Source organism: Chinchilla lanigera, unplaced genomic scaffold (genome assembly GCF_000276665.1).
Source record: "Chinchilla lanigera isolate Chin_1 unplaced genomic scaffold, ChiLan1.0 scaffold00028, whole genome shotgun sequence".
Lineage (NCBI taxonomy): Eukaryota > Metazoa > Chordata > Mammalia > Rodentia > Chinchillidae > Chinchilla > Chinchilla lanigera.
This window is the reverse complement of record NW_004955429.1, coordinates 4499489-4523652: the sequence shown is the minus strand read 5'-3', so window position 1 is coordinate 4523652 and position 24164 is coordinate 4499489. Positions and strand designations below refer to the sequence as shown.

Genomic DNA, 24164 nt, shown 5'->3' with positions numbered 1-24164 from the left:
TGCTCAAAAAAGCAACACATTGTATTATAAAAATTATGGTATACTCTTCATAAACTATGAGGTACCAGGGTAAGAGAGTATGTCTCGGTGGCAGATCAAGGCCCCTGTGTCATACAGTTCTGGGTTATGGTGCCCTGGGAATGGTATTCAGTGATAAGGCTGAGTCTAGGTGACCTAGGCTTCCTGTCTCTACCATTTATTAACTGTGTGCTTTTAGGGAAGTTAATCTTTCTACACCTATAAAATAAAGCTAACAGTATAGACACACAGATAACTGTTTATAGATTGTCTTAGAGCTGCACAATAATTATGATGAGAAATTCTCCTATACTGGTTTTGCTATACAGTACATTTACCCATCATCTTGAAATTATTCAACCATTATTTCAACAAATATTTATTGAGTAGCTTAGGTATGCCAGGCAGTATTCTAGGCATTAGGGATTTTGAATTGATCAAAGATTTTAAATCTTGGCACTTAGGTAGTTCACATTTTAGCTCTACAGAGAAAGGTAAGAAAAATACAAAACACCTTCTGGGATATATGAGGACACCTGTGGGAGCTAGACTGGACAGGACAGCTGCTTGGTTAAGGTAGTATGGGAACAGATATCCAGACATTGCGAGGGAGACAGCCTGTGGTTATCAGTGAACTGTGTCCCAGAGCCCAGAGCTAGCAGTGCTGGGGCCTGCAGCAGGGTGCATCTGGCACTTCCCAGGACAGCAAAGGGGCCGGGGTGGCAGCAGGTGGACGCACAGGAAGACCGTAATGCGAGACAGGATTAGAGATGTGGACGGCGCTGTGTGCAGGGCAGGGAGGCCTTGCAGGGCCTTGCAGGATTCTGAATTCAACTCTACTTTTAGTGGGGTGGGAAGAAGGCAGAGGGTTCTGACTGGAGGCGTGGTGTGACATGGCTGATGCTCTGAAGACCTCACACCGCCCACAGTGTGGAGGACGCAGCTGGGGTGAGAGGAGCCCACTGAACAGTCAGGACCGTGTTAACAGCTCTGGCTCACACTGGTAACTTAATTTTCCCACGTCCACTCCAAAAAGCATTCTAAGACAAAATGAGCAACAGAGAAGTCTTTCCTCTCAGCCCAAGTCAAATTTATATATATTAAAAAAAAAGCTGTGGAAACAAAAGGCACTGTTTAAATGAAAGGCTGCTGATTACTAATTATCAAAACTGTTCTACTTGGTTTTTGATTCAGGTGAATCAATAAGTAGGTATAATTGGTTCTCTTGGTTCCAGACGTCAGATGGTATGAATTTTTGTTTCATCAAAATTAAAGTTAAAAGTGAGTGCTCGATACATAAAGTTAAAAAAAGAAAAGAAGAATTCATACTGGAAATAATTTTAAGGTTCAAGGGTGATAGCCTGGATGAAGCACAACTTAAAAATTTCAAAACAAATGTTTTAAAGTCAGTGTTAAATTTCTGTGCCTGTGGAACTAGGAAATGATTTCTTACCATCACCAAATTAGCCAGTGACTCTATCACACTCACCTATAAACGGGATGGAGGCTAAGGAATCGCCAGGTGGGCTGGTACTCGAGGCCTTCCTCTCCTCCATTCTCTTTATGTGGACCTCTCTTCGGGCGTCGTTCGGCAACCAGCAGGTGGTGTCAGACCCGGTCTCCTGGTCATTCACCGCCAAGATGTATGACTGGTGCCTTAAAGGCTGTGGGGTTTGGCGGCCAGATGGAGGCTTTTCTCTTAGGATGACAGTTTCTTTATTATCTAAAGCGTCTGACTGCTGAATATCAGCCTCTTGTAAATTTGCATCTAGGTTCCGTTGACTGGCAGGTAATTCCACATCTGCAGTGCCCGAGCTCTCACTCAGCTGAGGGCCAGGCTTCACGGAAGCTCCAGATGACCGGAGAGACTTCCCAGTCTCCCCTCGGTGATCAAGAGCACTTTCAGTCCTGAACCAGGTCTGCTGGTTCAAAACACTGTTTTGATGCAAATGATTTACCGGTCTTTGGTCTTTGACAGAAACCAATGAATTCTGGCTAAATGACGGTTTTGCAACGTGTGTAGAAGGCGCTTTCAGAGAATTACTTCGGGCTTTCACAAGAGGGGACGTGTCCTGTGAGATGCCCCGAGGCAGTGACATGCCACTAGCAGTTGGAAAAGTTCTGTTGGATGGCAGCGTTTTTAAATCTGGTGGAATTTTTTTAAACTGTGACACAGACCCCACTCCTCTGCCACTGATTCGCCTATTATCAGAATTAACAACGCTTGGGGCCACTGTCAAATTTGAACCTCGAAAAGGTTTATGAATTTCTTGCTGCCTGGATCTTTCATAAATGCCTCGTCTATCATCTTGTTCAGTAAATCCACTCCACTTATATGTCTGTTTTCGTTCCCCATTTGAATCAGGTATTTTATTTTCAGAATTAACATGTTCTAAGGTTTCACCTTGCCCCTCAATGTAATCCCATGAACGAGTTCTATGATTACTAAAACTAACAGACGGGGATGTCAGCGCTCCTTGAGAGGCACTTCTTGGACAATACTTCATTAGCACAGAATCCTCCAGTCTCTCCTGGGACACACTGCGCTGTCGGATCTGAACGGACTGGGGCACTCTATCATGGGAGGTGCTTCGACGTCGTACCTGCAAAGTAGTGTGGGTGGGTACCACTTGGTTATACTCTGTCGTGTTCTGAGATGCTGCCCTTAAACTATCTAACCTTTCTTGAATTGTCCGACAACCTATGTGCAATCGTCTGTTATCAATATACTCTTTGTAAGTTTTATAGTTTTTCCAGTCTATGTGCTGATGGGAATTTGGGGAATAGTGATTAACAGATATAGAAGGAGAATCCACAGCTTGAGGTCTACTGCTTGAGATTCCTTCTGAATGTCCACTGTAATTTCCAGACTTAAGTAAAATTGCAGAAGGTTCTAATGATCTGGAGCCCGCAGTCTGATGAATTAGATGGGCAGTAGGAATTGATGATGGTGATATGGTTCTTGACACTGTTTTTAAAGAGGTCTGCTCATTCACTCCATACCTCACTTCTTCAGTTCTATGTGAAGGACCTGCGTGGTTGTTTCTATTGGGTAACAAGTCTACAACCTTCTCAGAAGGCACAATGACAGTTCTTACACTTTCATTGCAAACACACACTGCTGTGTTTGATTTTGCAACATCTGTTGGCGATGGAGGCACTTGTATTTCCATTCTATAGGCCCTGCCAGGTTGTGTCAGGACTGGTGTTGTGGTTTGCTGTTTGTTCAATGATGAGTCTGGAGGAGACACTTCTACTGGTTGTGCCATGGCTGAAGGGGCAGGTGGCAGCCAGGGATAGCAAATTGGTGGAGGCTCAGGTATGTTCTGGGCATTGCCACTGTAGGCCTCATTGCCTTTCAGGTAGGCATCTTGAGAATATGCCTGTACAGAAATGAGAGAAAAATATCACTTCAAATTCACAAAAAGAATAATAATTTCCATGTCTTCAGGTCATTACTTTATTTTACTATGCCCTGCCTTGCTCCTGAATGACAGTCACTATGGCATGCACACAAACATAACATAAAGGTACTTCACAAATCTAGGAAAGAGATAGTCTCTCACAGGAAGAATAAACTGTACAATTTGCAACAAATACAAATTATAATCGCCTGTTTTCTCAAAACATGTGAGATACATCAAATTTTCCCCAACCAAATAGATAAAGCCATGTTGCTTCTAAAATTTTTCCTATTGGAACTTTATGATGTTTTTTTGAGCAGTCGACAGGTTAAATGGCTGCCTAGTAAATCCCAGCAAAGGAAGACTCTTTATCTTTTGCCAGAGAGAAGGTAAAAATATTTTAAATCTTAGCCAAATAATTTTTATTTTGCCCTCTACTACTATTATAAACATAGTTTATTGAAATGTCTTGCCAATTAACCACTATAGACTCACTAATAATAATCCATCTTGATAAATTAAGCCCTTCAATAGCCATGTTTCATATTTTAATATTTAAAAGAGAATATGCAGGCTCCATAAATTAAGTACATCTACTAAAGGCACAAACATGGAAAAGGGAATTCCTTTTTCTGTATATCATATTTTAAGCTAATGCAAAACTAAATTTATTTGGTCCTTTACTGATTTCAAGAAGACATTTCTATATTACTAACAGGCAGGCATGCAGCTCAAATTATTTTTTATCAACTACTTATAAAATTATCTAGAAAGATCTTTAAAAATTCAGGAACTGAAATTAACTACAGTGACTCTACCAAACAGAGCTAATAAATACCACACAGCATGATGTTCAGCATCTGAGGCAGTTAAGTGTGGTAACATATCTTCCCCTAATCAAAACAAGCTTAATTCAAGACTATCATCAGATCCTGTCTTTGCATGAGACAACTTGCAAAGCTTGAGTGCAGCCACAAACATAACAGCAAAGTACCAGAAAAAGGGAGAGATACTTTAAAATATACTGATGCAGATAAATGTCATGCTTTAATACCAGTTATTTACAGGATACAAAAAAAAAAAAAAACCACAAAGACAAAAAAGGAAGAAAAACCATACATCACAAATACTATTTGCATATTAGTAAGATTAACACTATGGAGGAATTTTTCTAAGCAAACTTACAGTTTTAATAGATTGTCTATAAAACATGACTTAGGAAGCAAGGAAATGGCTACTGTGCATTTCTTACCAGTGCTGTGACATCCTTTGTAAATTGTAGCTAGCAGAAAATAGGAAAACATAGTAGAAGCTGCTTACTGATATAAAGACAGAATCATGTTGTCATATTGATGCTGGAAATGGCAAGCTAAAAATACAACTATACTGAATTCTCTGGAAGGTACCAAGAGAGGTAAAGGGCAGTGAAGCATAAAGAATAAGTTCAGTATCCTTCTGAGCATCTTTTTCTCAGGCTTTTCTCTGGTCCTTATTTGATCTGTCTACCACTCTTGCACGCAAAATACATCTGGTGTCATCCATCCCTAACAGATATTTTTTCCAATAGGTACGGCTGTCTGATAACATGCTACAAAGCTTCCCTTCTACACGAGCAACATTGCTGTCTCTCATTTCCCCTGAGCTTCTTCTATCCCTGCTTCCAGATGACGAAACGAACGCTCTATTATGCATTTAAAATAGTACAACCTCCTCCTTCCCGGTAAATCAGAGCATAACCACAAGCTGTCAGCTGACTGCAGCCGTCTTTACACTATAATCTGGGGGAAAAGAGACTGTCTTGTTAAATAGATTTCACTCAGAAATTAAGATCTTTCAACACTGTGCTTTTTGTGCTGCTTTACTGGTTTATGAAACAACTACTGAATACATAAAAATATTACTTCTGGAGTAAAACTTGTAATGAATATTATAGAACAGAGACTGGAATGCAGTGAGAAATTAAAGCTAAATAAGTGGAAGAAAATATGCATGCCATGATATTTTTACAGCACAAACAGAGCCAACCCGAACAGGCATCTGCATCTGGGGTATGTGCAGGGAAGTAACAAGCCTGTCTTTTTCCTGCTGATGGTATCCACACCCCTACCGTTCTGTGACAGGATGAGCGCACCCTGTAGTGTCTCGTGCAGTATTTCCTGCAGCAGGTTTGTGACATCGTATCAGGTACCACCTAGAGGAGGGCAGGTCCTCCCTTAGGGCCAGGGATGTATAGGAAGTTGGCAAGCTTCTGGACATCTCAAAACCACCATGACATCAGCATACAGTGCAAAACTCGAAGTACGAACATAGTCCTCATAGAATACTTTGTTTTCCTCAGAGGTTTCACATACTACTAGAGTATCTGCTTGGGAAATAAATACTTACAGAACTAATAATTGAAAGATACTTCCTTTGTGTGAATTAAGGGAGATCTATTACCTTTTAGTAATAGAAATATATAGCTAGAACTTTTACTTTTTAAAATTTTTATATACTTCAGATGTTCTAAGATTCCTATACAGCAATTCTAAACACTATACAGTTGATAGTTACAGGGCCTTTACATTTACAGAGGTCCTCAAGTTCATATACATAGACCATGCATCAACAATGGACTCATGAAACAGAAAGCTTCGCACATACAGAATACTGTCTAATGTAAGAAGATATAGTTGAGAAAATAAAATAGGAATTCATTCAAAGGAATTACTGACCTTACGTATTCTTACTTTATAAAACACTATAAAGACTTGCTCATTTATCTATTTTTATTTCTATTTACCTTAAAGGGTCTCCATTCTCATAAAATTTGAGAACCAATATCATTCTAAATTGGCATCCATGGGGAAATAAAAGTGCCCGTAAGGTCACTGTACCTTAGGAGGTATTCACTGATAGGTCATGGGCACACCTGAAAATAATTACGGAACATGTACGGCTATTCTGAGAGATATGGTACAAGACAGAAATCAGCTCCCAAATAATATTAGGGAAGTAAATTAGGAATGGACAATAAACATCTTAAGGACTCTTCTTCTCCCATGATACCTGTAAGTGTTCTAGAAAACCAACTGCCTGCTTAGGAATGCTTTAGACTCCTTCAGGGAGGAAACTATCAGCAGACGCTTAGGCAAACACATGTGGTGCACCATCCGGAAGGGATCGCATGTGACAGGCAGCTCTTTGAAGTGAATATCAAGTGTAGTGATATGGCTTTATCTGTGGGGGACAAAACTGAAAAGGTACAACGTGCTCACTGCTAAGGCTGTGTTGGGCTTTCTCTTGTGTGCCTGGTTATAAGATGTCAGCTCTTTCACTGAGTCACCACGGTCTGATATGTCAGTGTTGTAACTACCCACTGGAGATCTTTGAATTGTCAGTGGGCAACAATTAAATGGCACAAAATATTATTTAAACAAAGTAATTATATTCCCATATAATGATGTCAATTTACATTTTTACATACCGATGTTGAAAGCATTGTGAAATAATATGACCTAGTAAGTTTTTAAACTAAGGAAATAAGAGTTTGGGGAGGGAATGAGGTCATGAGAGTAGAGTCATCTACATCACCAGATCGGTGCTTTTATGAGAGAGGCCCCACACAGCTACCTTGGCCTTTCCACCGCAGGAAGACAAGGTGAGAAGGCATCATTCCTGAGGTAGCCAACCTCATTAAACGCTGAGCTACCTGAGTCTAGACCTTAGACTTCCCAGCCTCTGGAACCAGGAGAAACAGTGTCTGCTCTTTACAAGCCGCCTGGGCCAAGACTTACTCACACCTCTGCTGAGGCGGTCTGACGGGTGGTGGTCATTCCATTCATGCACGACATTTGATAGGGAAACAAAGCCTTTTTGTTTTGTTTTGTTTGAAAATAGAACAAGAAGAGCTTTGTTTTTGTAATTCCCTAGAAATATGAAGCTGTGATATCAGTCTAAAATACTTTTATAAAAATACTGGTGAGTAGAATGTTAATACTGTTTAAATCACTGATTGAAAAAATATATGTTGTCTTAAAAATGAGGCTGTCAAGCACAGGAGTATTATTACCAACACTAGCTTTAAAACATAATAAATTACTTTTATATATGATTTTACACGTCATGCCTTTCAATGTGATGCCATCGTCATCCATAAATGATTAAATCTACCATTATTTACCTATCTTTCTGCAAGTGAGGTTTTGAACCAAACTGAACTTTCTATGCCATCTCTCTAAACAAGCTGCGTACTTCTAGAACAATCTGGACTATGCATTACTCTAAGAAACAAAAATCCCACAGACTCCCCAGCCCTGCTGCTACCCATGTAGACATATACAAACTATCATGGCTTTTCCATGGGTGAATGCTTTTCACAGTGGCTGCAAAAAATGTTCTTCCACTTAACTTTTCTTTACAATGGATATTGGGCGTCACAGGGACAAATACATCTTTAAAAGCATATCATTTGAGTGACAAATTTAGATCAGTTGCTGTACTTTTCTAAAGGCCTCTTGTAGAATATTTTAGCTCTATCTGTGCTAGAGACAACATTTCTACTCACGGTTTTTACAATCCCAAATTCTCTTTATGTTAGTGCTACAAAAAATGACACTGCAGATATCCTAGTAAAAAACACTTTATGTAGACAAGTCAAAACATCCTAATGTCTTTTATGGAAGAATACATATATTACACATACACACACACACATATTCCTTTGATTTCCTAATGAAACGTAGTATGTTAAAATGTGAATTACCATGCTCATTTGAGCAGCACATACACTAAAATGTACATTATGGCTAAGTTTAAAAGTAGACTTTTCCTTTGTCATTAAAGACATACACTTTATGACTAAAATACTTCACATAGTATGTTTCAAAGAACAGATTTTATCTTGTTATACTGAAATCCTTTATTGATGCATCTTGGAGATTGTATGCTTATGTTAGCTACTAAACCAATTTTTCTGTGTTTGCTATACTTTGAATTGTATCTTTATTTTATACTTACTGTAAGTAAAATATAACAAGAAAGATGATCTGAACTTTCCATTGATCATATTAGCAGAAAACTACTCTTCCTGCTGCCTTTAGTGATTTGCTGCTCTTCATAGATCACATAACAGGCTACCAGGACAATTCTGCCTTTAATTCCTTGCTTAGAAATTTAGTGTAATGTGAAGCATTCTGTGAAATGAGCAGTGTTCTTTCTAAAAAGCATCCAACCAGTTCCTTTACCTTGGAAAGGGAAGAGTGTACGGAAGTTTAGAGAACAGCTCGGTTTTGGAAGTCAATTTGTCTTCATGTCTAAAGATTCCAATGAAACCAATGGCTGTGTCTGCTATGCTAGCACTGTCCTCAATTATATGGGTAGGAAGTAATAATTACCTCTCCGTGTGCCTGAGGAAATTACTGCAGAGTTGAACCTGCCTTGTTGAATATCCCCAACACTACAGAACCAGGCCATCTACTATCAGCAATAAGCCATCCCTATGTGAAATTAGCACATCTTGAGAACACCAGGTTGATGTTCACGGATTTCAGTTAATTATTTGTTACATGTGAGTAAATAAGATGAATCATTAGGATTTGCTTTAGTAACTTTTTGAAAACAACGTACAACAAAGTTTATTTGGGACTTTTTTGGAGCTACATTGAGATTTTAAGTTCCCTGTTTTTCCTGAATTCAGATGTAAACAGTAAGAAAGAATTCAACATTTACCAAAAGGAATTAAAAAAAATAATTTAGTGGTCATGGCCTCTTCCTAGAGTTGTTAGTAGTCGGTGTATCAGTTAAAGAATTTTGCTCAATCTTTTTATTCTACTGAGCTACAAAGTGAAATGAAGAAAAGTACATTATTTTCTTCAGTACAATTTGTATTTTTATCATCTTTTTAATCTTTTTGCTTCCAGCAATATTTAAGCTTAAGAGTTAAGTATTCCCTCGAATTTCTTTCTAAAAACATCAGAGAACGTTTTAGACTAAATGCTATTTTTCACCTGTGTAGTTTCATTTCTGCTAATATATTTTCTCCTTAAGTTGTAGATTCCATTAACTGTGAACACTACTTCTCATGGAATGAATGGGTAAGTGTTAACAAAACTGCTTGGTTAATTCAGAATAGTAATATTGATCAAAAAATTAAGAAAGGCTTTTATAAAACTTCTGTCCTCACACTTAAGAAAAAAATAGTTAGATTCTCATTCCTAGCATCACGTATTTGGTCTCTGAGCTTCGGCTTTGGGTCAAATGACTACCTATAATGGAACACCGGGTCCTATAGGAAAACACTGATTCAGTGTGGAATCCATAAAACATGCTCACTTAACTCCAAACAGCTGATAATGATCTTGTTGTTTTGTAAACAGAACTCCAGATTCTACTAAATAAACTAGAAGAGTGTTTTTTTTAGAATCTTTTTTCATACAGTCCACTTACTATCTCAAACCTATTTTATTGACATTCATGGTTATAAAACCATTCATTATCAAAACTTACCACTTGGAGAATATCTTCATCTTTTGGCATCACACTAAGTTCCAATGTTGTACCACTGAAAGTAAATATATTACACTATTTTAGCAGAGGTCTAAGTATTTAATAAAGGCTTACAGGAAAAGTAGTTCACTCAGAAATATTTTTAAAATAAAGTGTTTTAATTTGGGGTTTTTAAAATTTTAGTTTTCAGGAACAAATCATTAGAACAAAAAGAAGTTACTTTTATAGAGGTAAGTCAATAATGTACAAAAGGGCCCTGCCATATGTTTGTGTTATTTATAATCAGTCAAGTCTTCTTTCTAATGTGCTTCTAATTTAGAAATATAAAGAATATTACGTCTATATTAAATAGTTCTAGAACAAAACTCAGAATATACAATTATTTATGATTTTGTTCAAGTCACAAAACAAATAGATTTTTATCACATAGTCTATCAACTTAAAAACTTGATAAAAGCAACAGAAGAACCCTCAAATTAAGCTTTGTGGGGTTTTTTTTGGTATTCCTAGGGATTAAACCCAGAACTTTGTACAGGGCTAAGTCCTCAACCACTGAGACCCTCAAATTTAACAACGGCAGCATTACTGAACATTCTAATTTTGAAGTATTTCCTCAGCCTCAGAGTAAAGGAGATCAGTTCACTCTCACAACTACTAAAATGATTTATTTTTTACAACAGTGCCAATATCATCTCAACTATTTGCTTTCAGACCTGTGATTTAATTTCAGAGCCTTTCAGGAACAGCTCAAAATCTTGTTTTATTTTCACGCTGTAAATTTTCTGTTAAACATGATAGAGAAGTCTCTAGGTTTAAAAAGGTGGCTTTGAGGACAGCTCAGCGAGAACAGTGCTTGCCTAACACCCACACAAGGCCTGAGGTTCTATCCCCAGAGCCTTACATCAAAAAAAGAAAAAAAAAGAAAAGATAAAAAAGGGGAGAGATCAAACTGAATCTTGTGATCTAGAATTACACTTAGATACAGCAAAGACAGTGACGCTATCTCCGTCAAGTGCCTCCACAGCTCTTTCAACAGAATCAAAATTTTCCTCCAATATAAATCAAAGATTAAAAAGCAAGGAGCCAAAAATTTACAATCTAGTAATTGATTGGTGCCTCCACTTGGTAGATTTGAACCATATTCTAGGTTCATAAATGCTAAAAATGGCAAACCGATGAGAACAGATTCAAATAACTAGTAAAATTAGGGGCATTTGTATTTCAATAAACTTGTCTGAAAATGCATGCTGATGTTTAGAAAAATTCTTTTGCAGGAATAATTTTTATATTAGTGCACTGCAGAATCTCAACGACCATGCTGCATTATCCTCTTCTACCGATGGTAGACAAAAGGAACACAATTTTTAAAAAGAAAATAAAATCATGAAAAAACAGAATTTCTCTAATTTTCAAATTGCTCTTATTGGCTGAAAATTGAAAATCAAGACTGTTAACCCAAAGTATTTACTCTGTAAGATCTACACCAGTAACAAAAAGTTATATAGATTTTGATGAAAACAAAGATCAAGTTGTGGCTACTAAAAATATTCTAAAAGAAGACATACTAACAAACAGGAAAAATCTGTAAGTGATAGGCTGACAAAACATATTGCTGTATTTACGAAGACTCCAATTTGTGAAGAAACTAAAATGTTCAATCTGCTGCTGGCTTGTGAAGACGCTTTTAATTCATCACTGACTTTACAGGCAAGGTTTAAGTTGTTTCCTCAGCCAGGCGTGGTGGTGCAAGCCTGCAATCCCAGCTATCTGGGAGCCTGAGGCAGCAGGATTCCAAATTTGAGTTCAGTTTGAGCAATTTAGCAACTCAGTGAGATCCTATCTCAAAATTAAAAAGGGTTAGGGATGTAGCTCAGAGTAAGTTCCTGGGTATTCTATCCCTAGTAAAGAGGGAAAAGAGTTGTTTTCTCTAAAAATCTTCTGAAATATTAAAACACTAAAAGGAATACTCTAAGATCAATTAATCATGACCATGTCATTTAATTGTACAAAATGACAAGGGACTAGAGCATTCTAACTACTTTAGCCTGTGACACAAACTGCTTTAGATGTGTCTAAAAGAGCATGATAATAACCTTTAGAAAATAAAGAATTTCATGAATTTTAAGGTGAGTAAAGCGAATAGAAAACATTTGTTAAAACCACAGTTATGGCACTTAGAATCTTAGAACAGTTGTGATCTGGAAATCAGACCCAGATTCCTGGCCTACTCTTGACAAAAATCCAGTATCATGACTCCTTTGGATTGAATTTCTTTATTCATTACTTGAAATTCTCTAGGTGTGTGTGTATAAAAGAGACCCAGTTGGACTAAAGTACCTTTAAGGCCCTATAGACAGTCATTTTGCAAATATGTATGTTTATCTTTAGAACTCAAAATTCTACAGATTGTAGGCAGACAAATGAATTAAAAAGAAATGTCCTGTTATGTTGAATGAATGAATTTATGACAGAAATCTTATTCAGTAAGAATAATCAATGCATTAAAAGTAATATACCTCAACTAGGTTTGCATTTTTAAAATATTATATATTTGCCACTTTAAATACAAGTGGGTAACTTACAGTAAATGTAAAATGTGTGCCTCTGAGACTCTGCAGTATTTTAATCACAAATCTGACAAATGTGCCATAGCAAAGCCATCAATTAAACTATCCTTAGGTAGGTGATTCTTGGCAAGTCTCAAATGCCACTGTAAAATAAGTTCCACATCTCTGCAAAACCTGAATCCCTCATAAGAATATTATATAAAATCTACTTGCTCCATTGATTTATAAAACCTATCTCTGGCCAAATTCATCGTGTTTCAGTAATCTTACCTGTTCTGAATTAGGGCAATTACTTGGGAATATGTCTTCCCAATAACACTTTCTCCGTTGACTTTAATGATTCGGTCACCTTCAAAGAGTAAAAACAAAACAAAACAAAAAACACATGAGAAAGTCCTAAATGAAGTCACTTTTGAATCCTTTTGGAACTATTTTTTGAGAAGCTCCTTTGTGTGTACAGTGCTGGAGATGGGACCCAGAGCCCCATACATGCCAGTCAAGTGCCATTCCCAGCCCCAAGAAGGCCCCTATTTTAATAATCCTTCCTCGTTCGCTTTTACAAGTACCTTTTACAAAAATGAATCTAAATTTTAACATATCCAGCTTCTTAGGAAACACAGCCATGTTCTAAATAAAACAGTTCTAGATATTAACGAATTTATAAACTTGAAAAGGTATAGTCACCAAATGACCATAGCTACACTGTTTATAACCCTATTAGCTATTTTCTGTTCTATGGAAATACTACTCGTTCCTCCTCCATTTTCCTTGTCAATTTTGTTAAAGAATTTTACTCAACAGATTTAAAGTTCTATTTTTATTTAATCCAAGTCTTCTACTTTTAGTTCAGCTTATTTTCTTGTAGTATTCTTCCAAACTACATATTTGGTTTACTGACTAGTCCATACATGCTTTTGTCTTTATACATGTTAATTCTTTGGGGAAAATATACTGGGTTATTCAGAAAAACTGAGAGGAATCAAAAAGAAAAGAGAGAAAAGGGACCAAGGAGAGAAAGGACAGAGGAAAATGGGGAAAAAAAATATAATTTTTCTTTGTTTACAGGATCCCCACTATATCTCAATTTTCCAACATTGAGGTTATGGAAACTGATACATTCTATTTAATGGACTCCCACATGTACACTAATATGCATTCGTATCAATGACATGAAAATTAGGCTTACTTCACATACGATGAAAAAGACAATTACAGTTAGCAATACATAGTAATACTAGTACTACCAAACAGCAGCTACATCCAGCTAACTAGAGCACGTCCACTGAGACCTGCAGATGAAGGAAGCTTGTGGTTCCACTGGAAATCTAAGCCACTCTGTGCTCCAAATCAATTCGCCTTTGGCTGATCAAATACTTCTAGAAGTTGGGGATCCAAGAGTATTTCAATTATATCAAACAAATACCCATCAGTTTGCCATTCTGTAATTCTTTGTAAAAATTTAGTGTATGAAAAGTAACTCTTCAAAAGAGTCTCCACACCTGTCATCTGTGGGGTAATTCAAAGTGCCCACGATTTATCAATTTTTGAGTATCAAAAAATGTAATTAGGTTTCAAAAAGAGTCATAACAGATGTGAACAAAAAGGGACAAACACATAGAAGGATCGAAAAGGAAAAAGCATAAAAAAGTACAGAATACAACATAGAAAAAGGAAAAAGTGAAGAAAGTTAAAGGTATTGTTTAAAGATTATCAGCACCTGTGCATAATCCTGCCTCAAACGCAGGTCCACCTTCTTTAACTTGTTTAACGAATATGGTATCCATTGGTTCCAAGCGGTTTCTTTGTTTTCCTATGGGAGAAAGAGAAGCCCGAGGCATGATTTTACTTCATGATATTTTATTAAAATACCAAAATATAAAACGATATTTAATTGACACAATTAACTGAATCAAGAGATCATTAAAGTACTAGGCACATATAATGAAATGGATGCTAAAATCATAACATTGGAGGTTCTTCCATAATACAACAGCAACCACAAAACTGTGATGGTTTCCACTGAGTGAGTTTGTTCTGTGTATGTTAGTACACCACGTCTATATACATGCCTTCGAGCTGCTGATTTCCACAGCAAACAAGTATTGCTACCACCACTGTACAAGAGGAAACTGAAGCTTAAAGAGGTTAAGTAGCCCTCCAAGGTGACCTGAATAATAAGTGGCAAAGCTCACTGCCAAGGTGATGTGCTAAGCATTAAGATACAATAATTAACAAGATATATTTCTTCCCTTTAGGGATGCTGGCAAAAGAAAGACAAATAAATGAAATATTTCAAAAGTCAGATATAAATACGAAACGTATCCATGGCAATGAGGAGAACATGATCAGCTCTGTAATGCAGTCCATATTTCACAAGCTGTTGTCCAAGGATCATCTACATTAATATCTTGGGTGCTTGCTAAAAATGAATGTTCTGCAGTCCAAATAGAAATGTGCTTTGCTAACAGGTTTCTCAGGAGATCCTAATTACACACTAAAATTTGGGAATAACAATTTCAGTACATATAGTAGAAGTCAAGGAGTGATGCACAGGTAAGCGAACATTTTAGCTGAGTGATAAATATATCATAAGCACTGTGGGGGGACAAGAAGGTGGTCAGCAGTTCTCCACATGCGGTCCCCAAAGTAGCAGCATCAGTAGCACTTGGGAATGTTAGGAATGTGAACTGTGGACCCTGCTCAGACCCCCAAATCAGACACTCTAGTGGTCGTGATGCGCACTCAGGTTTGAGAACCGCTGACGTAGAAGACACACATAAGGGGCTGGGGATTTAGCTCAGTGGCACAGCACCTGCCCGGCAAGCGCAAGGTCATGAATTTGATTCCCGGTACTGGAAAAAAAAAAAAAAAGACACACATGTTCCGGACAACTGAAGAAGAATACAACTGAGAAAATGGGACACACACAGGTGTACAGTAATGTAGCAGTCCTTGTTAAACACAAACACTGGGCAGGAAATGAGTGTCAAATATAAGACACTCATCACTACTCCAATATAAAACTGAGTTCTTAATTATGGTACATACACAAAGGTGGCTCGAAATAAGCTTCTTAATAATGGAATACCTATCAGCAGCTCCCCTTACACACTTAGCTATTTTCCTCTAAAACAACAGATGGATAACTTAACTACTTAAGCCACAGAACATAGTAGAAACTGTTTCAGAAGCAAGCAGACATAGGTTCAATTCCTTGCTTTGTCATTTTAAGATCTGTGTATGTGCCAGGGTTTTTCTTCACAGAACCCATGACTTGGCACCTAAAGTTATGTTTGTATTTTCTTACAGGCGTGACGCATCCCTCCCATTAACATTAAAGAACAGGAAGTTTATCATGCTCCCTAGTATCCACAGGGGCTAGACTCAGTCAGGCATTTAGTAAGCAGTTATGACATAAATTAATAACATTAATTCACAAAAACCTTCAAGATATACTTTATGACCCTAAAATTGACTGAGGAAGAAAGAGAGACTAAGCAACTTGCAACAGGCAGAGTGGGAACTTGAGCCCAGGTCTGAATTCAAATGTGGCATTACAAGCTGTTTCAAAAGCAATTGAAAGTAATCCATTTGTCAAGCTTTATTCACTGAATAAAAGTAATCCATGTACAATTACAGTCATGAATCACATAATGACATTTTGATGAGTGACAGACCAAATACACAATGGTGGCTATAGCCTAGGTGTATAGTGGGCTATCCTATCTAGGTCAGGGTAAGCATACAACAAGACATTCACATAATGACAAAACTGCCTAACAACACATTTTGCAGAATATACACTTTAGGCAACACATGACTATAGTTTAAAAGGAAAAAAGTTTCTTATCAGTTTTAGTCACTCAACTGCAAACCACATTCCAATCAAGCTGGTAATGAGTCTAGGTCCCACTGTAGCCAACCCAACATTTACAATAGTTGGCATTCAAGGAAAACTATCTTCTTGGCTACAGAATTCAAGATGCAATCAGTTTTGCTGAATTAAAACATTGCTTTTATGGAAAGAATTATATAATGAAAGAGAAGAGACATGTTTCTTATTGATATCTTCTACTCCAGTGTGCCTCAAAGGTGATTACACGATACTTATATTTAAAAATATAAAATGTAAATGATCATTCATGAATTCTAGAAAAGAATAAAAAGCTGGCTGGGCAGCAATGGGGTGACTTCTGAAAATTCTGACAGTGAAGTTCTCTTACACAGAATAGAGTGGTCCAAAATTATTTGGTGCCAATTTCTATAAAGGAAATACTAACTTTGCAATGACTGCCACTGTAAAGTCAGAGATACTCTGCCACTGACAAATGTGTCAGTGCTTGAAAATGTGAAGATGGACCAGTTTAAGAAAGGCCAGTCCTACAGAAAGCACCATCATATCTGCTGAGAGTTGTTCTTTTGATTCCCATTCACTTTCTGTTCTGAACTTTCTCCTAAATTCTACCCCAATGCTATCTAATTTGTTCTACACAAGAGAAGACCACCTCATAAGCATCCTTTGAATATAAGCAGGTTCTCACTAAGGAATATACTTTTCTTCAATTTCCAAACTCCCTGACCCTGAGCCGTAAGTTAAACACTTGGTTCATTAATTTTAAGTGTCTTCTTTCTACCTTATGCGGTCTGCAATTTTGCTTGAACTAGAAATCAAAAGTATCAAACTTAAAATGGGTATCTCATTCATTCTCCTGGGTTTTTATTTTTTGAAAGTAGATCTCTGGATACTGTGTACAAAACTAACAGCCCAATCCAATTTGCAATGCATTATATAATTCAACAGGAAAACTGACTCCTTTACTTTCATGTATGGTTACTTAGTAGACAAAGACAGCTTCCCTGGCAATCTCTAGTAAAAGCCTCTTTTAATTCCACACCTATACTTCATAATTTCTCAGTTTTAAAAAAACATATAGAAGGAAGCTGGGTGTGATGGTGCACGCCTATAATCTCAGCACTTGGGAGGCTGAGGCAGGAGGATTGCTGTGAGTTTGAGACCAGCCCGAGCTACAAAGTGAGCTCAAGGCCAACTTGAACTGCAGAGGGAGACCCTGTCTCAAAAAGACAAAAGAATGAAAAACAAAAAACAAACAACAACAAAAAACATACTGAAAATGTTACAAACAACAACAAAAAACATACTGAAAATGTTTCAAATCAAGTGTCCTTTCCTTGATATTACTGAAATACATAAAAGGAAAATGTATCTTTTTAGCATGTACATGTAATTAAATCTTTCTGTTTTTACAGAAAACTAAGCAAAAAATGATCTTACATGTATGAACTTACTTGAAGTTGAATATTACATTTCAAAACAAGAAGAATGCATGTAATTCTACATTGCAGTAATATGGTTAGTTGGAGGATACAACCTGAGTAAAAAAAATGAATAATATATAGGTAGTAGCTGCCATTCAAATACTGAATGTCCCAGTGAGTTTTATTCTCTGTGTCTAATATAATTCAGTAGTTAAGACCTTGGGCCCTATAACATTGTATGGTTTAACATCACAGCTCCATCACTTATTTTTCAAATAAGGCTAACAGATTTGCAATCTTTGATACTTATTTAAACTAAAGATTATTATTCATTGACTTGAAATTCAAATTTAACTGGGCATTCTTTATTTTATCTAACATATCTACATCCAAGTGATTTTACACAAATTATTTATAAATGCCCCAGTTTACTCAAATGAAAAATGGGGATGACAATAATTACTCCTCTCCTGGCAAGGCTGTTGTGAGGATTAAGAGAATCCACCAAAGTGCTAATATAATACCTAGTACAAGCAGGTATTTAATGCATATTATAGATTATTATGCTGGCCTGATGATAAACCTTCTAAAGGTTTATATACTGATCAGGATCAGTTAGGCTAGGTAGTACAGAACTAATCATATTGCAAATCATCAATAAACAATGGTTAAAGGAATATTCCTATTGTGAGGAAGCTAGGAATTTAAGCCAAAGGAAAAAGAACACAAAAGAAGGCAGAATGGTAAAAGTGACTGCTAAAAAAATTATCAGTACCTCTTAACATGAACTACATACCTTCAAAGAGACTGGTATTTCAAACCAGAATGCTACACCTCTAGTCCATCTTTTAGGACCTGACCCAGAGGATGATTTAAATTTCTAATGACTTCCTTCTTTGGACAATGCTAAAGTCAAAATCACTTGCAACATGTAAATTATTTGTAAACTTGTGTACTTTTAAGTTTAGTACACAAAAGTATTAGTACACAAAGCAAACAGAGTAACGTAAATAGATTTTCTTTACGAAGTTTGAACTATGCCAGTTACAAAAGGACTGTGAAATGAAGATCAGCAGACAAACGTAGCGCTTCTTTAACAGACTGAACAAATGTATACTTTACACAGGAAAAAAATGTTCCACAATTAGAAACAGAAGCAAAGTAATAGAAAATAACAGCTACTGTGGAGGTTTTCTTCTGAGTTCACAAACAAAAATATTAAACTAAATAAATAGAACTAAAACAGAACTAAATCTTTTCTGCCTATTTAGTGACAGGTTTTTCTTTTTTAAAAAAAAGTATTCTTTTCTTTGATGTTTTTTGTTTGTTTTTTTGTTTTTTGTTTTTTGTTTTTTTTTTTTAGTTTTTTCTCCGGTACCGGGAACCGAACTCACGACCTTGCGCTTGCCAGGCAGGCGCTTTGCCGCTGAGCTAAACCCCCAGCCCCATTTTTTGGTTTTTTTGTCTTTTTGAGACAAGGTTTCACTATGCAGCTCAGGCTGGTCTTTGATTCACATCATAGCCCAGGCTGGCCTCAAACTTGTCTCAGCAAGTTTGTAATCCCAAATTTTGGGATTACAGGCATGGGCCACTATACCTGATTTCTTTGGTGTTTTTTGAAAAACCTCTATTTCTACATTTTAAAAGGCTGATAAAGTAAAATATGCTTCAATATGTTAGAAAAGTGAAGAAAGTATGTCTTCCACAAAGGCAGAAAGCTAAAGATATATCTCACATAATGGATATCAAACATTAATTAAGGAAAGTCAATTAAATAGCTTATTAAAATTGGTATCTATTTTTCCAGATTTAAAAAAACTATAGTGCTAGGGGTGCAACTCAGTGGTAGAATGCTTGCCTAGCATGAGCAAGGCCTTGGGTTCCATCCTCAGCACTGCAAAAGATAAAAAGAAAAAATAATCAAATCTCCACTATAAACTGACATAGATCCCACATTAATTGTGGGATTCACCACAATTAAGTCTGAATGATTAAAAAAAATCTCTACTTCTCTGCAGAGAACAGATGTACTACATGTGGGGGCATGTAGGTAGAGCGTGCAGAAGAATTTATTGACACCAAATGCAGTCTAGTGGTTATTTCTGGAGGAAGATAATAGAGGAACAGTGGTATAAAAGGTCTTAATTGTATTTGCCATCATTGGTGTCAAATGGTGTGGGGCAGATGGCTTCACTGCTAAGTTCTACCATGCATTTAAAGAAAAAATAATACTAATTCTTCTCAAATTATTCCAGAAAATTTAAGAGAAATTCTTTCAAAACATTCTACCAAGTCAGCACTGCCCTACTAAAACGAAACAAAGACAAAACAAAACAAGAAAACTACATGCCAACAATATCCTTGATGGACTTAGATGCAAAAATTCTCTAAAAAAGAGAAATTCCAACAGGCAAGTCACAACCAACAGCATATTATCTACATGATCAAATGGGATTCACCCCATAGATGCAAGACGTAAGAATGGTTCAGCTGTTAATAACCAGGATACACCACGCTAACAGAATGAAGGACAAAAACCCTACAATCACCTCAATATATTCAGAAAAGGCATTTGATAAAATTCAACACCCCTTCATAATAAAAAATCAGGTCCACGAGCAACATAATAAAGGCCATCAGCTAATATTATACACTGAATGTGGAAAAACTTAGTTGTCTAAGACCTGAAACAAGATAAAGATTCCACCTTTCATCACATTATTGAACATAGTACTGGAGGTCCTAGGCACGTCAGGACCTATCTGACTTTAAAGCTTACTATACAAAGGTGTAATAATCAAAACAGCATGGAATTGGTATAAAAATAGGCACGTAGAGCAATGAACCAGAATAGAAAGCCTAAAAATAAACTCATGCATATACAGTCAACTGATTTTCAATATGTGTGCTAAGAACATACATTGGAGAAAGGACAGTTTTCTCCATAAAACGTAGGGGGAAAACTGGATATCTACATGCAAAAGATAAAACTAGATCCTATCTCTCACCAATGGTAAAAATCAGATCAAAATGTATTACAGACTTGCCTGTAAGACATGAGAGCAATGGAAGACAACTTGTGGAAATATCTGAAGACATAGCAAAGGGCAAGGATTCTTTTGGGGAAGACACCAAAAGCATAGAAAACAAAGGCAAAAATACAAAATGGACTACAACAAACTAACTGATGCATGTACAGCAAAGAAAATAAGTCATCAGAGTGAAAAGACAACCCATAGAATGAGAGAAAATACTTGCAAATGGTCCAGATAACAGGGGATTAATAGCCAGTACATAAGAAGAGTTCCAAAAACTCAGTGGGAAAGAAAATTAATTTTAAAATGAGCAGTAGACCTAAATACACATTTCTCAAAAGAAAACACACAAATGACATACAAGCATAGGGAAATATGGCCAACATCACTAATCAGCAGATATATCCAAACCAAAACCACAATGAACTATCACCCTACCCAAAAGAAATTAAATCAATCACATCAAAGAGACACCTGTACTCTCACATTCATTATAACACTACTTACAATCACTGAGAAGTAAAAACCACCAAAGTGACTGTCAACCGTTAAAAGGGTAAAGCAAATGTGATCAATATACATATGCCAATGCTCTTCAGCCATAAAAAGGAATGAAATCCTATGATTTGCAACAATGTAGACAGAATTGGAGATCATCATGTTAAATGAAAAAAATCACACTTAGAAAGATAAGTGTCTTGTGATCTCACATATATGTGGTGTCTACAGAAGTTGGTCCTATAAAAGTTGAGGGTAGAAGGTGATCTCTGGAGGCTGGGAAGAGTAAGCGGAGACAGAGAGACAAGGAAAGGTTGACCAATAGGGACTAAATTAAATAGGCACCGCTAGTAGGAGCAAGAAGTTCTGGTGTGCTACAGCACAGGTGGGCGATTACAAGTAACACAATGTACATTTTTTGTACTGTATATTTTTAAACACTAGAAGAAAAACTTTTGAATGTTTCCACCAAAAGGTTCTCCATAGCATGTGGCACTGCACATGACTTAGGCTTCTAGTATCAACTGAAAACACATCCTTCCGTCTCCTAAAAATACCTGTTTAACATTAATTGTGTGCTGTGACCTCAAAGCTATGAAATAAATTTAGCAAGGTCTCACACATAAAAATCACAACAAAACCCAAAATCAGGTTTCTAAACAAGTGACCCATTCCCAGTGAAGCCGAATTTATTCAAATTTGGTGAATTTATATAAGCAAAAATGTGTACATGTGTGATACACACATATAAAAATCTCCAGCACACAAAACAATGTGTGGCACAGAGCAGATACTCAATAAATATTAAGTGACTGACTCAAATCACCACCTTGAAAAATTTCCATAACTGAAATCCCCCAAAATATTTGGGAGCTTTGTTTCAGAAACAAAGCTGTTACACTACAACTGTACTATCTCCCTCATGGTGTAGACAGAATGCTTCCAGTCCACAGTACTTTAAGTGCAATACCACTAGGTGTCAGACGTGAATCAAATTTTCTGGCGTTATAAACTAGTCAGAACAGACTACAGAAGTGTGTTCTTCATTCAAAAACTATTTACTGAGCTCTTATTATCATGCCGGGCACTGATTCTCCTACAGTGAACAGAACAGCAGTGTGATCTGCATTCTAGAGTATCTGAAATTTATGCAGCACTGTAGTTGTTTTCTTCCTATATTTTAGAAATTTCATAAACCTTCTAATTCATAACCTTGTTACTTCTGTTCTGCTGGGTTTTAATTTCTCAGCAAACTCAGAAAAAACTTTTGTTACAGTACTCTAACCACAAGCCACTGTCTTTCCATCTCTGACTTTATCACCTCTCCAAGGCCTTATCCAATTAAATTTGTTCCTCAGATTCATCAAGACCTGCCATTCTCTTGCACCCCTGCTCTATTCTTCAAGACTATTAGCCTCCCCTCAGAAATCTCTTAATAGAATTACCCATGGGTCAGCATTTCAACTAAAGTCACCGGCAACCTCAATTTCCTTCCCCCCTTGACCTTTCAAAGCACTCAATCTGCCAATCTCTAACTAGGGAGAATTCCAACCATACGCTGGCTCTATTCTTGTTCCTTGTCTACTAACATAGCTGAATGAAAATGTGTAATACCAGTGAATAACAGTTTCTCAAGTTCAACTAAGCTCTTGAAGGTACTAACCCTGAGGAAGGTTTCTTGAATTTTAGTTCCTGTTCCTTCAAGTTTGCTGTTTCAAATTTTCAGTAACTTTCTTTACTAGGCATTACATTTTGATACCCTTATCCTTTTCTCTTTTCTTCGCTGTGTTTTAGTTGCTGTATACAGGCATTCCTCGCTTAGCGACTGAGTTCTGTTTCTGTGACTAGAGTAGGTCATTAAGTGAATTGGTCCCTACATGAGGAATTGTGGATAGTATGCACATTATAATTTAGAACCAAGACATGGTAAAAGGAAGCTCCAACTTGATGACTTTTTTATCTGAATAACTCCTAAATGCTATACTGTAATATGCAACATAGTTACAGTATTATATTTTACAGTTCAATCAGCAGTTATTACAGTACCACAGAAACAAGGTGTACTATACAAAAAACATTGAGGTTCTATAAACAAGATGTACAGAACTATACCAAAAAAAAAAAAAAAAAAAAAAAAAAAAGAAGCCATAAGTCTGAGGGCGGCAGGTCCTAAGTTTGAACAGCTGTGAACCGGACAGGTCATTACAAAGAAATTCCTGTGGGCAATTTTTTTTTTTTAAATCTGCAACTTTGTTTCCCTCTATCCTACAGCTCAGTGAAGATTTAGTCCTCAGCCTTCCTTCTTCAGGACTTCTCCCATTATTAGCTCCTCTGGTATGTGAAACTCAATTCCTAAGTCTTCTCTCCAAGCCTCACAGACACACACGCCCTTCCACACAGCTCTTGTCTCCATCCCTCCATTTTCACACTCCTTCCAAGTATAGCTCACACTTACCTTCATCTACTTCTACTGCAGGGTTCCTCAGACATTACAGCCCTGAGGATCACTGCTCACACCACCTGGACCTGTCTTGTTTTAGTTATGTTCCAACCGCTGATATTTGCTTTCCTCATCCCTTCTGTCACTGTGCTGAAAACTGTTCGCAGCAATTTGACCGATTTGCTATTTGCCAGGTGTGGTCTAAGGGTATCCTTTTGGCCTTCAACCTAATGGATTCTCTATGACAAATGACAAGCTCTCCACTTACCCCTTAGTAGTATCATCTCTTAATTAACAAATCATCAGCTCGTTTGGTTGTCCACATACCTTTCTACTGATTGTTCTCAGATGGCCTTTCTGATTCTTCTCTCTCTGACCATCTCTTAGATTTCATCTTTAGGATCCTATCTTTATCCTGTGTCCTCATGCTCCCTGTATA

General features: G+C 36.9%; 1 protein-coding gene across 4 annotated transcripts in view; it reads right to left on the bottom strand.

Annotated features, from left to right (window-relative positions):
• Arhgap21 (Rho GTPase activating protein 21) overlaps positions 1-24164 on the bottom strand; it is a 135172-nt gene that overhangs the window by 35944 nt on the left and 75064 nt on the right. For 2 of the 4 annotated variants that reach the window (XM_013515486.1, XM_005386906.2), the window contains 5 exons: positions 14193-14285; positions 12746-12824; positions 9909-9963; positions 4675-4704; positions 1508-3401 (listed from right to left, as the gene is read on the bottom strand). In XM_013515486.1, coding sequence (XP_013370940.1) covers positions 1508-3401; positions 4675-4704; positions 9909-9963; positions 12746-12824; positions 14193-14285 — 2151 coding nt within the window. The remainder of the gene's footprint in view (positions 1-1507; positions 3402-4674; positions 4705-9908; positions 9964-12745; positions 12825-14192; positions 14286-24164) is intronic. The other 2 variants (XM_005386908.2, XM_005386909.2) reach the window with 1 other exon arrangement.